Source organism: Dromiciops gliroides, chromosome 3, assembly GCF_019393635.1.
Source record: "Dromiciops gliroides isolate mDroGli1 chromosome 3, mDroGli1.pri, whole genome shotgun sequence".
Classification (NCBI taxonomy): domain Eukaryota; kingdom Metazoa; phylum Chordata; class Mammalia; order Microbiotheria; family Microbiotheriidae; genus Dromiciops; species Dromiciops gliroides.
This window is the reverse complement of record NC_057863.1, coordinates 59,310,557-59,322,969: the sequence shown is the minus strand read 5'-3', so window position 1 is coordinate 59,322,969 and position 12,413 is coordinate 59,310,557. Positions and strand designations below refer to the sequence as shown.

The following is a 12,413-nucleotide window of genomic DNA, read 5'->3' as shown; positions in this document are numbered from 1 at the left end:
AACTCAGGTCCTCCTGAATCCAGGGCCACTGTACCACCTAGCTGCCCCTGAAAGTAATTTTTTAAAATAAAAAGTCCTAATACAATAAAGTCCTCCTCCCATGCTGTATTTGATGATGGAGATGACCGTGGGTCTTTGAAAATGGTACTAATGGAATACAAACTCCAACAAATCCTAGGAGATAGAAAGGTTCCAAATATGAGCCCTCCTGGAGCCTGCACATACATGTAGTCTGATGGCCGGAGAACTTCATCACCAGGTTAGACAGAAGGTGGCTTTTTTTGGCCCCAGCAAAATGTATAACCTCTGCTGTCATAATGGGAGGTTTCCATCTATAAATGGTGATGGGAGTATTCACTCCGATGAAATCACAGATCTATGAAGTAAGGAACATATGGATTTTCTAATAGGACCAATAGAGAGAAGTTTTTGATATTGACCATCAACAGTTTTCTATAGGAAAAAATCAATTTAACTTTGAAGGGGTCTCATGTATAGCAATCACTGATGCTCCTGGATAGCCTGGCTTCTGACAATACTGACAGACAATATGTAAATTTAGGTGATCCTGGCCCCCCAGGCCCACCTTGTGAATATGCATTAGGAATAAAAGGAGAAAAAGGTTTTCCAGGAGACCAAGGTCCAGCAGGTCAACCAGGAACCCCAGGAGACCCTGGGCCCCCAGGGCATCTGGTAAGTTGAGCAAATTATCTTTAGTGGGTTTTTGTTCCTTTGTATATTATATACAAAAGTATTATAATCATATAATCATAGAGGAAGCAAGAGAATTTATGTAAGGACCATCTGTATTTGTTTTTGAGCCTGTGCCACAGGAAAGGAATGTTTCAGATTGTTCAAAGTTGGATACAGACCCTAACATCTTAAGCTGAACATGTATCAAGCGACATTCACCATCTTTCCACCAAACCTGTCCCCTCCTCCTTTTCCTATCTCAGTTAATGATTCTACCAATCTCAGCATCATCACACAGGACAAAACCCTCACAATTGTCTTTGTCTTTCTTTCCCTTTCCTCTCACCCCATTCAATTATCAACTTTATCAATTCTATCTCCTAAAAATCCCTCCGGGAAGCTAGGTTATGCAGTAGATAGAGCACCGGCCCTGGATCCAGGAGGACCTGAGTTCAAATCCGGCCTCAAACACTTAACACGTACTAGCTGTGTGACCCTGGGCAAGTCACTTAACCCAATTGCCTCACTAATAAAATTTTTAAAATAAATTTTAAAAATAAATAAATATATATATATATATATATTTTTAAAAAGCCCTTATAGGTTTCCCCTCCTCACCATTTTCTACCAGCACCAGTCTGGAGCTTCATTTAAGGGAGTGGGAGAGAAAAGGCATTTATTGAGTGTCAACTATGCACCAGACACTGCTGAATGCTTTATAAATATTATCTCTCATTTGATCTTCACAACTATTATCCCCATTCTAACACTTGAGGAAATTGAGGCAAACAGTTTGTTCAATTGTTATGGCACGATTTACCCAGAAAATACTCAGCCAGGTACTTGAGGTGGAGAGAGAGTTTATTATGTGCGGGCCCAAGGGGAGTCAAACCTCCAACAATGGACCCCAAGTCTTGTAGCCCACCTGGTTACATACAAAAAGAGTAGGCGTGGTATAGTGGTGTAGTCATCATTACAGGACAGCAAGACACATACAAGTGCATCAAACAAGGATGAGGTCAGTGATTACCTTACAAAGGACAAAGGAGAGACAGGCCTGAAGCTGCAGCTGGAACACAGCAAGGCCAGGGCCTGTCTGAGATAGACAAGTCAGAAGCTACTTGTGATTTTCCACATCACAATGACTTGCCTAAGATTACACAGCTAGTGTCTGAGGGTGGATTTGAACTGTCTTCTTCGCTCCAGGCCCAGCACTCTATCCACCATGCTGCCCAGCTGTCTTGATTATTACAGCAGTCTACTTGTTCCCCTCCTTTTTCCAGTCTTTTCCTACTTTAATACACCTACATGTATACTTCTCTGCTACAATCACATCCAAACCTCTCCTGAAAAATCATATAAATACCCTGATTGAAAAGCCTTTAGTAGCTCCCCAATGTAGCCATACACTATTCACTTGGTGATCTCAATAGCTCCCATGAATTCAATGATCATTTCTATGCTGATGGTTGAATCTACTTATTCATCCCTAACCACTCTGTTGACCTTTCAGGTCACATCTCTGGGGCCATCTCTAAGGTACTGATGTATATCTTGCCACTGGACCCAGATGGCTCTGGAGGCAAGAGTGAGGTTGGTGACCTTGCATGGCCCTACCTCATTTAAATCCAATTCAGTGTGAGTCACGACATCACCCCGATGTCATGGTCTTCTTTGAGAACAAAAGACAAACAGCAACAACAACCAACAGCCTAATAGACATCTCAAACTGGATGTCCTATAGATGTCTTTTTTTTTTTATTTTTTGGTGAAGCAATTGGAGTTAAGTGACTTGCCCAGGATCACACAGCTAGTAATAGTTAAGTGTCTAAGGCCAGATTTGAACTCAGGTCCTCCTGAATCCAGGGCTGTTGCTCTATCCAATGTGCCACCTAGCTGCCCCCCTATAGATGTCTTAAACTCAACATGTCCAAAAGGGAACTTATTATCTTTCTCCAAAAATCCTTCCCCCTTCCAAACTTCCCTGTTACTATTGAGGGCCCCACCATCCTCCTAGTCCTCCAGGCTCATAACCCAGGTGACATCCTTGACTCCTTAGTCTCTCAGCCCCCATATCCAACCTGTTGCCAAGGTCTATCCATTTTGTCTTTGTAACCTATCTTGAATATGCCCCCTTCTCTTCTCTGACATTGCTACCACCCTGGTACAAGCCCTCCTCACCTTACACCTGAACTATTGTAATAGTCAATTGGTCTCCCTGCTCTCAAGTCTCTCCTTATTTTAGTCCATCCTCCATTCAGCTGCCAGAGTGATCTTCCTAAAGTAGACGTCTAACCACGTAAGCCATGGGGCAGCTAGGTGGCACAGTGGATACAGCACTGGCCCTGGATTCAGGAGGACCTGAGTTCAAATCTGGCCTCAGACACTTAACACTTACTAGCTGTGTGACCCTGGGCAAGTCACTTAACCCCAATTGCCTCACAAAAAACAAAAAACAAAAAAACATGTAAGCCACTCCCAAACCCCAATAAACCCCAGTGGCTCTCCACGACCTCCAGAATCAAATATGAAATCCTCTATTTGGAGTTCCCCTGCATGGACTCTTCAGTCCAATGACACTGGCCTGCCATTCCTCACATGACACTCTATCTCTGAAGTCTGCACATTTCCACTGGTTCTCCTCCATGTAGAGGATGCTATCTCTTCTCATCTCCTCCTCCTGGTTTCCATGGCTTCCTTCAAGTCCCAGCTAAAAATTCTACCTCCCACAGGAAATCTTTCCTGATCACCTTTAATGCTAGTATCTTTGCTCTGATTGTTTCCTATTTGTACTGTATATTTCTTGTTTGTATCGTCACTTGCATGTTGTCTCTCCAATTAGACTGTGAGCTCCTTTTGAGCAGGGAATGTCTTTTACCTTTCTTTGTTCCCCCAGGACTTAACACAGTACTTGGCATAAGTCGGTATTTAGTTAGTGGTTCTTGACCAAAACTATTCATTTTTACAGATTTTGTGATCATTCTGCCAAACTGGACTACTTGGTACTCCCTGAACTGGCCCTGTCCTTCCCCAGAGTTGCATTTGATATTCTGTCTTCTGTGACTGACATATATATCCCCCATGCCCGTCTATCTCTGCCTGTTAAAACACCATTCATCCTTTAAGGCCCCAGTACCTATCCTATTTCTTCCATGAAGCTTTCCCTGAACACCTAAGTTGAAAGAAATACCCTTCAGAATTCTCATAGTCGTTTGTTTGGACATTTCCCAAGCATTTATATTTCTTTTCTTTTCTTTTTTTTTTTTTTGTGGGGCAATAAGGGTTAAGTGACTTGCCCAGGGTCACACAGCTAGGAAGTATCAAGTGTCTGAGTCAAATTTGAACTCAGGTCCTCCTGAATCCAGGGCTGGTGCTCTATCCACTGTGCCACCTAGCTAGCCCCAAGCATTTATATTTCATGCTGCCTTATATTTGTGTATAATAATTATTATTTATGACATATAGCACTATATAATATAACATATTATACTTAATATATATAACCTAGGTTGTGTATGATATGCGATTATTATTTGTGTATAAATAATTTAAATTGTGGAGAGAAAGTTGGTGCATGACTTTTCATTCACATGACTGTGTACTCAGTGCAGCCTCTGAGGCTGAGATGCAAGTATGGATTGATCTTCTGCCGCTTGTGCTCATTTTGGCCTGATAATTAATAACAAGAAAACAGAGGCTCTCTGTCAGCCGGCACTGCACCATCCATACCTGGAAGCATCAGTTACAGCAAATGGAGAAATTCTGAATGCTATAGTTAAGTTCACTTACCTTGTCAGCACACCCAGGGATGTACACACAGATGATGAGGTTGACACATGCATCGCCAAAGGTAGCTCAGTGTTTGGGAGGTTCTAAAGGAAAGTATGAGAAGGGGTATTAGACTGCTTCCCAGAGTGAAGACAACAGAGCTGCAGTACTGACCTCATTGCTGTATGCCTGTGAAACCTTGATAACATACCAGCACCATGCCAGGAAGCTGAATTGCTTCCATTTGAACTGTCTTAGGAAGATTCTCAAGATTTTCTGGCAAGATAAGGTACTGGACAATGAAGTCTTTTCTGGAGCCAAACAGCCATGCATTCAAACTCCCCTGCAGAGAACACAACTCCAATGGGCTGGAGTCCAATGTCAAACATACAGTTGCCTAAAAGACTATTTTATGGGGAACTCACAGAAGACAGTCACTTACATGGAGACCAGAAGAAATGATACAAGGACACTCTCAAGGTCTCTCTGAAGAACTTTGGAATCGATTGTGAGATATGGGAGATGCTGACACAGGACTGCCCAGCATGGCATCCCCGCATCACTCTATGAGCAAAGTAGAATTGTAGTAGCTCAAAAGAAATAAGAAACTCATAGGGACTATTTGTGCCTGACCTGTGGTAGAACCTTCCAAGCTCATACTGGTCTGATTGGCCATAGTCTGACACCCTATACCTTAACCCTGACATAGTGATGTCATTTTGGTCCTCTTCAAGCACAAAGGACAACCAACCATATATGTGTGTGTGTGTGTGTGTGTGTGTGTGTGTGTGTGTGTGTGTGTTTGTATCTTATCTCCCCTCCTATGCCTGTTTTTCCCCAAATATTTCACATATTCTAAGATATCCTAAGAAGTGATACGTTAATCCCTCAAAATCATATTGCCTCTAGTACAGACCTCTTCCATGTGTATGTATGGGCTAGTGTGGCTGTTCTGCCTATATTTTTCTTACTGTCATTACTACTTCTTCATACATACCCTGAATACTGGGATGATAGAACTCAAAAGTGTTAGTTCCACTATCTTTGATGGAGAAAAGAACTTGTTATAGAAATCATAGCTGATCTTTTCCATTTTTCATTTGCTTGCTGTCTTTCTGCCAATATCATACTTAAATATCTTAAGATCATTTGGCTTTTGGGGGATCATCAAGCTTTCTATCATTTTTTCCTCTTTATTTGCTTGCAAAAATAAGCACTTTATAAAATGTTTGTTGACTTGAAATAAAAATACTTTAAAGATTACCTACAGCATGGGCCAAAAGTCATGATGTTTTAATATAACTTTATGGAATTTATTTTTTCTTTATTTTTTGCCATTTATAAGATTTGGTTTTCCACAAGTAATGCAAATTCTTTTCCTATTTTTACTTTATATGATTCTATGGTATTGTAAATTTAAAACAAAAAATAAAGGCGTCATTAAATATTGAAACCCCTTCATGACTTTTGGCCCACCCTATACTTTACACTAACCTCCCACACAATACATCAATCGTCCATACAGCTTCCCAGAAAAGTGAATTTTGTTTTAGCTTCTGCATTGTCTTTATCAGTGTTTAGAGCTCAGTACCTCATATATTATTCCATTGAACTTTGGGACAGTTCTAATTTTTAGAAAGTTATTCCTTATATTAATCTAAGATCACTTTGGCAGCTACAGGGGATGGGTTGTAGTGGAGAAAGACTTAATCCAGGGAGATGAATCATGAGGCTAAAGTAATAGTCTAAGTGTGAGATGATAAGGGCCTGAACAAGGGTGGTGGTTGTGTGAGCAGAGAGGTAGAGAAAGAAATGACAAGATTTGACAAATGCCTGGATATGGGTGGTGTTTAGTAGGGCACAGATGTTGAGGACCCAGGTAACCAGAAGAATGATGGTTCTCTCAATAGGAATAGGGAAATAATAAGGGTAAGTTTGGGGGTGAGAGGAAACAATGAGATCTGTGTTGGGCATATTGAATTTGAGATGCCTGGGGAACATTCAGTTGAAAATGTCCAATAAGCAGTTGGTAGTGTGAGACTAGAACTCAGAAAAGACTAGGGATGGATATATAGATCTGGATAATCTAGAGATGATCATTGAACCCGAGGAAGCTAATGAGGTCACCAAGTGAAAGACAGAATAGAGAAAGAAAAGAAGGCCCACAATAGTCCTGGGGAATACCCATTGTTTGTAGGTGTGACATGAAGATCCAGCAAAGGAGACTGAGAAGGCAAGAGAACCAAAGGGAATAAAAACCCGGAGGAGGGGCAGCTAGGTAGCACAGTGGATAGAGCACTGGTCCTGGATTCAGGAGGACCTGAGTTCAAATCCGGCCTCAGACACTTAACACTTACTAGCTGTGTGACCCTGGGCAAGTCACTTAACCCCAATTTCCTCACCAAAAAAAACCAAAAACAAAACAAAAACAAAACAGAGGAGAGCTACTCAAAGAGCAAGAAGAATGAACACAAAGAGGAGCCACATTATTATCTAGTCCACACTTCTCCATGTTATCAACAAGTCTATCATAAAAGATTTTGCCAAGTGCTTTGTTGAAATAAAGATACATTATTTGTAAGTCTCCTGATCTGCTACTAGCTTAGTGACCCAATCACAAAAGAAAATGAAATTAGTTTTTAATCATTTATTCAACAAACCTTATGTACCTACAATGCACAGTGCTAAATGTTGGGGGAGATTTTAAAAGATTAATACGATATTTCAGTTGAGAATTTTATAATCAAGTGAAAAAAAATTTTATAATCTAATACAGGAGATAATAATCTTAGTGAACTCATCTTGGCTCCTAGTTGTCATCACTTCAGGTCTTAGAATCTTTGTAATCATCTAGACTGGAATTGTCAAGGACCAATACTAAAATCGCTGCTCTGTAGTTTCCAGAATCTCCATGTTTGAAAATCAAGACTTTTCACAGGATCATAGCAATTTGAGCTAGAAGATACCTTATAAGCTATTTAGCTGAAACCCCTCAGTTCACATAAGGACACTGAGGTCCAGAGAGGTTAAATGTCCTATAGGCCATAATGGGTGTCAACAGGCAATCACAAGGTCATGAGACTTAGGTGAAAACCAGGTTTATTACAAGAGAAATGAACATGCATGGGAACCCAATGGGCTCGAAGTTTTTATGGAAGTTTACACTTTTATAATAGTAGAACAAAGGGAGAAGGGGATATCAGGAAGGGCGTAATGTGGGAGGGGGAACAGTGCATCAAAGGGTAGGACAACAACAACACCCCCCCACCCCGGGAGGAACAGGGCAGCTGCAAAAGCCCCGTTCTTTTCCTTTGGGAATGGCTAAACTATGAAGACGGGAGGGTCCCCGTATCTGCAGAGATCCCCAGTTGCACAAGCATTATCCCAGCCTGGCACAGGTGGCTGGTACCTATCTCGCCTCCAAAGGATGCAGGGAGTCCAGCATGGGGTACAACAACAAATTATATCAGCTTCGTTGTTGACACATTCAGAGCCTCCTGCATGTACTGAGTCCATTGTTTCTGAAAAATATGGCAACTCAAAAAGACAAGTTCAGGGGATCCCCTTAACAGCCCTTAACATGGGCAAAGCTGGGGATTAAATTTAGATGCCGCGGCTTCTTTCCATGGCACCACATTTGGCTCTAATCCTCTGGCATCTCTATGATTTTTCTTCTGTGATCCTTCAAAGATTGCCCAAGAGGCTTTCACAGTCATATCAAAAGTTATTTCCCTACACTGGAATGTGTTGTCTGGGTCCTACGACTTGAATTCACTTAAACCTTCTGAGTGCTCAAGTTCTTACTATTTCTTCATCAATCTTGAGTTTTTGTTTCATAAGCATGACTGCTGTACCCTTCTAGTATGAAGATCATTGTCCTTGATAGAGAAGAAGCAAATAGCAGCTGAGTAAATCTACCTCATCACTGCTTTAATGGACATTACATCATCTGTCCTGAAAAGATGAACTGTCACTGGCTCAAACAGAGCTTTTAAAAGCTTTTAAAATAATTGTCTTTTGGCATTTTTTGCAGGTCTCATTATTTCCAACCAGGAGCATTTTCCCAGAATTAATTTTAGCTACATAGTGAAAGAAATGGAATAATTATTACTTTGATTTAAAGTCTCTTTAGAAACTTCTTATTCTAATGTAAGCAACTTGGCAATGTGGCATCTGTTAGAGCACTTATGTCTGAGACTTCTAAATTCTAATGGCTTCCTGACGTCTCTGGAATCATACATGAACTCCTCTGTTTAGCTCTCAGAGCCCTTCATAAACCTGCCCCAACTTATTTTCCATATTCATTATACGTTGTTACTATCCCTCCTGTACTCTGAAATCCAGTAAAACTATTGTCTCTGATCCTCACACAGGACTCTCCTACCTTACCTCTCCTCCCTTCTGCCTCATAGAGCCCTCTCTTCCTTCAGGATGCAAGTCAACAATAAAACAAGAAGTATTTTAAAGTACCTATTATGTGCTAGGTGTTGAGATACAAGTATAAGATCGCATCCACTCTGCATCTGCTGCCCTATCTGTTTTTTCCAAAATCCAAGTAATAAGACACCCTCCTAGGTTAAGCACATGATCTCATATCATCACCAAGCTGCTAATTCAATCCCTAACTGATAGCACCTCCCTAAGCTTCCTCTCCCCTCTGATTAGAGGGCTAGAGGGTGAAATATCAAAGTCCCCTCAATGTCTTCCCTGTTTTTGTTGAGGGCACCCCTGATTGCCTCTTCCAGTCATCCTGGTTTATTGTACTTGTATCCACAGTGTTTGGCAAACAGTAGGGGCTTAATAAATGCTTGTTGATTGACTTATTGATCATTCTAGTACCTGTCATTCCTGCATATTGACAATGTCCCTACCTTCCTTTCTATTCCAGGTTTCCCATATTTCCTGCCCCCTCAATACCACCCCCATACATACACAATGGGAACTAATGCCCCTGTTGGCTTGGTAGAAATAGGTCTTGGACATTACCATTCTATCAGTTATATCACCTTTGTTATAATTACAAATACAAATTATAATTTTTAATCTGACTAAATATCTGCTTTTATCGGTGAACTATCTACATCCAGAAAGTTATATCTAGCAGACTTCAGAAGTGTTCTACTTAAATACTGCATCATAATAATATTATAGTAAACATACTACATGACACTAATAATATTACATTGAAATTACAAAGATTGATTTTCTTGATGATAGACCTTTGACTGTCTCTGGAATATGTCTGATTGGCCAAGGGACTGGATTGAAATAGAAAATTATGCCCCCAAACTGCCAAATTTTCTTAATATAATATTGGTATCTTATTATCTACCTCAGGAAGAAAACTTTATGGGTAACATTATGATGTGATAAATCTCCTGCAATTTTCTTGTTTTAAATTCCAGGGAATGCCAGGCAACCCAGGTCTTCCGGGTTTTAGAGGCGATCCTGGATTTCAAGGATTCCCTGGCATGACAGGTACTTGTCTAAATGTTCTATGCACCATTTGGGGAAAACACACTCTCCAATTATAATCTAATGACTAAATTCCCCAAGTTCAAAGCTTTGATGTAGGGAAAATGTATATACCCTATGGGAACAAAAATAAAAACACTTTTAAAAGTTTCAGAAAATAGACACAGAATCTTTCATCAATAGCAACACTAAAACTGCTATGACCTTTATATGGGATTGTAGGGTAGTGTCTTGTCTTGTTCAGTTAATTCCCATGGTATTATATATATATGTAATTTTTGTGGGGCAGTGAGGATTAAGTGACTTTCCCAGGGTCACACAGCTAGTAAGTGTCAAGTGTCTGAGGCTGGATTTTGAACTCAGGTCCTCCTGAATCCTGGACCAGTTCTTTATCTATGCCACCTAGCTGCCCACCCCCATGGTATTTTCTTAATCAGAAGGGCCAAGTGTTCAAATGCCATCTCTGACAATTTCTAGTTATGTGACTAAGGACATCTTTCACATATGTGCAATGGAGATGATCATAATATTTTTATACTATGTGATAAATAAAAGCAGTAAATAACTTAGTAAGCGAGGGTTGTTGCAAGGATTAGATGAGGTAGTGTATATACTTTGCAAACCTGACAACATTACATCAGTGTCAGCTGACTAGGCAAGAAGTCCTGAGGAAAGCTTTGCAAAAGAATTGCTGAGGTCAATACCACCAACTTTGTAGAATGCAGACAGTCACTGTCTTCCCAAAGGTACTAGAATAAAATACTGGATGTTCCAGTCCCATAAAATATTACTACTATTTTGAATTTTTTGCTTAGGAATTTTTATCTCAAAAAGTTAAAGACAAAAAAAGATTTTTTCACACCAAATATTTCATTAAGATTTCAACTTTCTGGGCAATTACTGATTCATCTTCACTATTAATGTTATATTTTTATTGTGTTGTGTTTTTGGTTCCCCACCCACTAAGAGGCCATGTGAAACAGTGGTGAGAGAGCCAGCTTCAGGCCCAGAAAAGCCTGGCTTCTGGTTCTGCTTCTGACCCAGAACTGGCTGCTTTGACTATGGGCATGACCTCTAAGCCAGATCTATCAAACTTGCAAGGCCTGGCTAACTACAACATTCCATGGTACTGCCCAAACCAGAATTGGGAAACATTTAATAAAATAAATAAATATACAATAAAACATAGATAATAACCACATTTTAAAACTAAGCTAACATGCAGCATGCAGGGATTCCCAAGTATGGAGTATTGGCTCCCAATTCTATTAGTTTGACACCACCACTCTGGGCAACTCTTTAAGATTATAAATTGCTAAGAAGGTGTCACCCTTTATTGGCAGGAATCACTGCACTTAGGAATTCTCTATTCCAGCAAAATCACAGGACCAGTCCCTATCCCTTACTTCACACAAGACATGTATTTATTTCCTGAAAATTGCATTCATTGACTAGACATTTTAAAGTGAGTATATTGTTCATGATGTCAAATTCACATAGAAATGAGAATCCTTGAAGCCACATATTGACGTAGAAAACCATAGGTTATCGGTGCTCTCTTGTTCTGTTTATTTATTTTGTTAAATATTTCCCAGTGATACTTGAATCTGGTTTGAGCAGCACAGGGCTGTTTGATACCTCTGCTCCAGATTCAAGAATCTTCTTATCCTCCTTTTACCTGTGTCAAAGGTTAGAAACGGGGGCAGCTAGGTGGCTCAGTGGATAGAGCACCAGGCCTGGATTCAGGAGGACCTGAGTTCAAATCCGGCCTCAGACACTTAACACTTACTAGCTGTGTAACCTTGGGCAAGTCACTTAACCCAATTGCCTCACCAACCAAACAAACAAACAAAAAACAAAACAAAACAAAAAAAAGGTTAGAAACGAAAGTAGAAAATCATCATTTAGTTAGTTTGGTAAAAAGCAGACAGGGCTTACCTTTACTCTCAAGGGTACTAGAAAGAGATGCCTTTCCATTTCCATATTCAGTAAAACTCCAACAGTGGCCTTAGGAACATTGATAACCATAATATTTAAGCACTGTCCCTCACCAGAAGAATGTTCCAATAAACTTTTTTTTTGGGGGGGTGGCAGGGCAATGAGAGTTAAGTGACTTGTCCAGGGTCATACACCTAGTACGTATCAAGTGTCTGAGGCCGCATTTGAACTTAGGTCCTCCTGAATCCAGGGCCGGTGCTTTATCCACTGTGCCACCTAGCTGCCCCCAATAAACTTTTTTTTTTTGGTAGGACAATGAGGGTTAAGTGACTTGCCCAAGGTCACACAGCTAGGAGGTGTCAAGTGTCTGAGGCTGGATTTGAACTCAGGTCCTCCTGAATCCAAGGCCAGTGCTTTATCTACTGTGCCACCTAGCCACACCCCCCCCAATAAACTTTTAATGAGCTTGGCTTCATAGTATGTCTCTGCTCTAAAATTTAACGAAACTGAATTGATTTATAAATTCATTAAATTAGCAA

General features: G+C 40.4%; 1 protein-coding gene across 1 annotated transcript in view; it reads left to right on the top strand.

The window, feature by feature from the left end:
• COL4A3 (collagen type IV alpha 3 chain) overlaps nt 1-12,413 on the top strand; it is a 170,216-nt gene that overhangs the window by 141,201 nt on the left and 16,602 nt on the right. The window contains exons 43-44 of the mRNA XM_043995200.1: nt 563-693; nt 9,867-9,939. Of these exons, the coding sequence (XP_043851135.1) occupies nt 563-693; nt 9,867-9,939 (204 nt within the window). The remainder of the gene's footprint in view (nt 1-562; nt 694-9,866; nt 9,940-12,413) is intronic.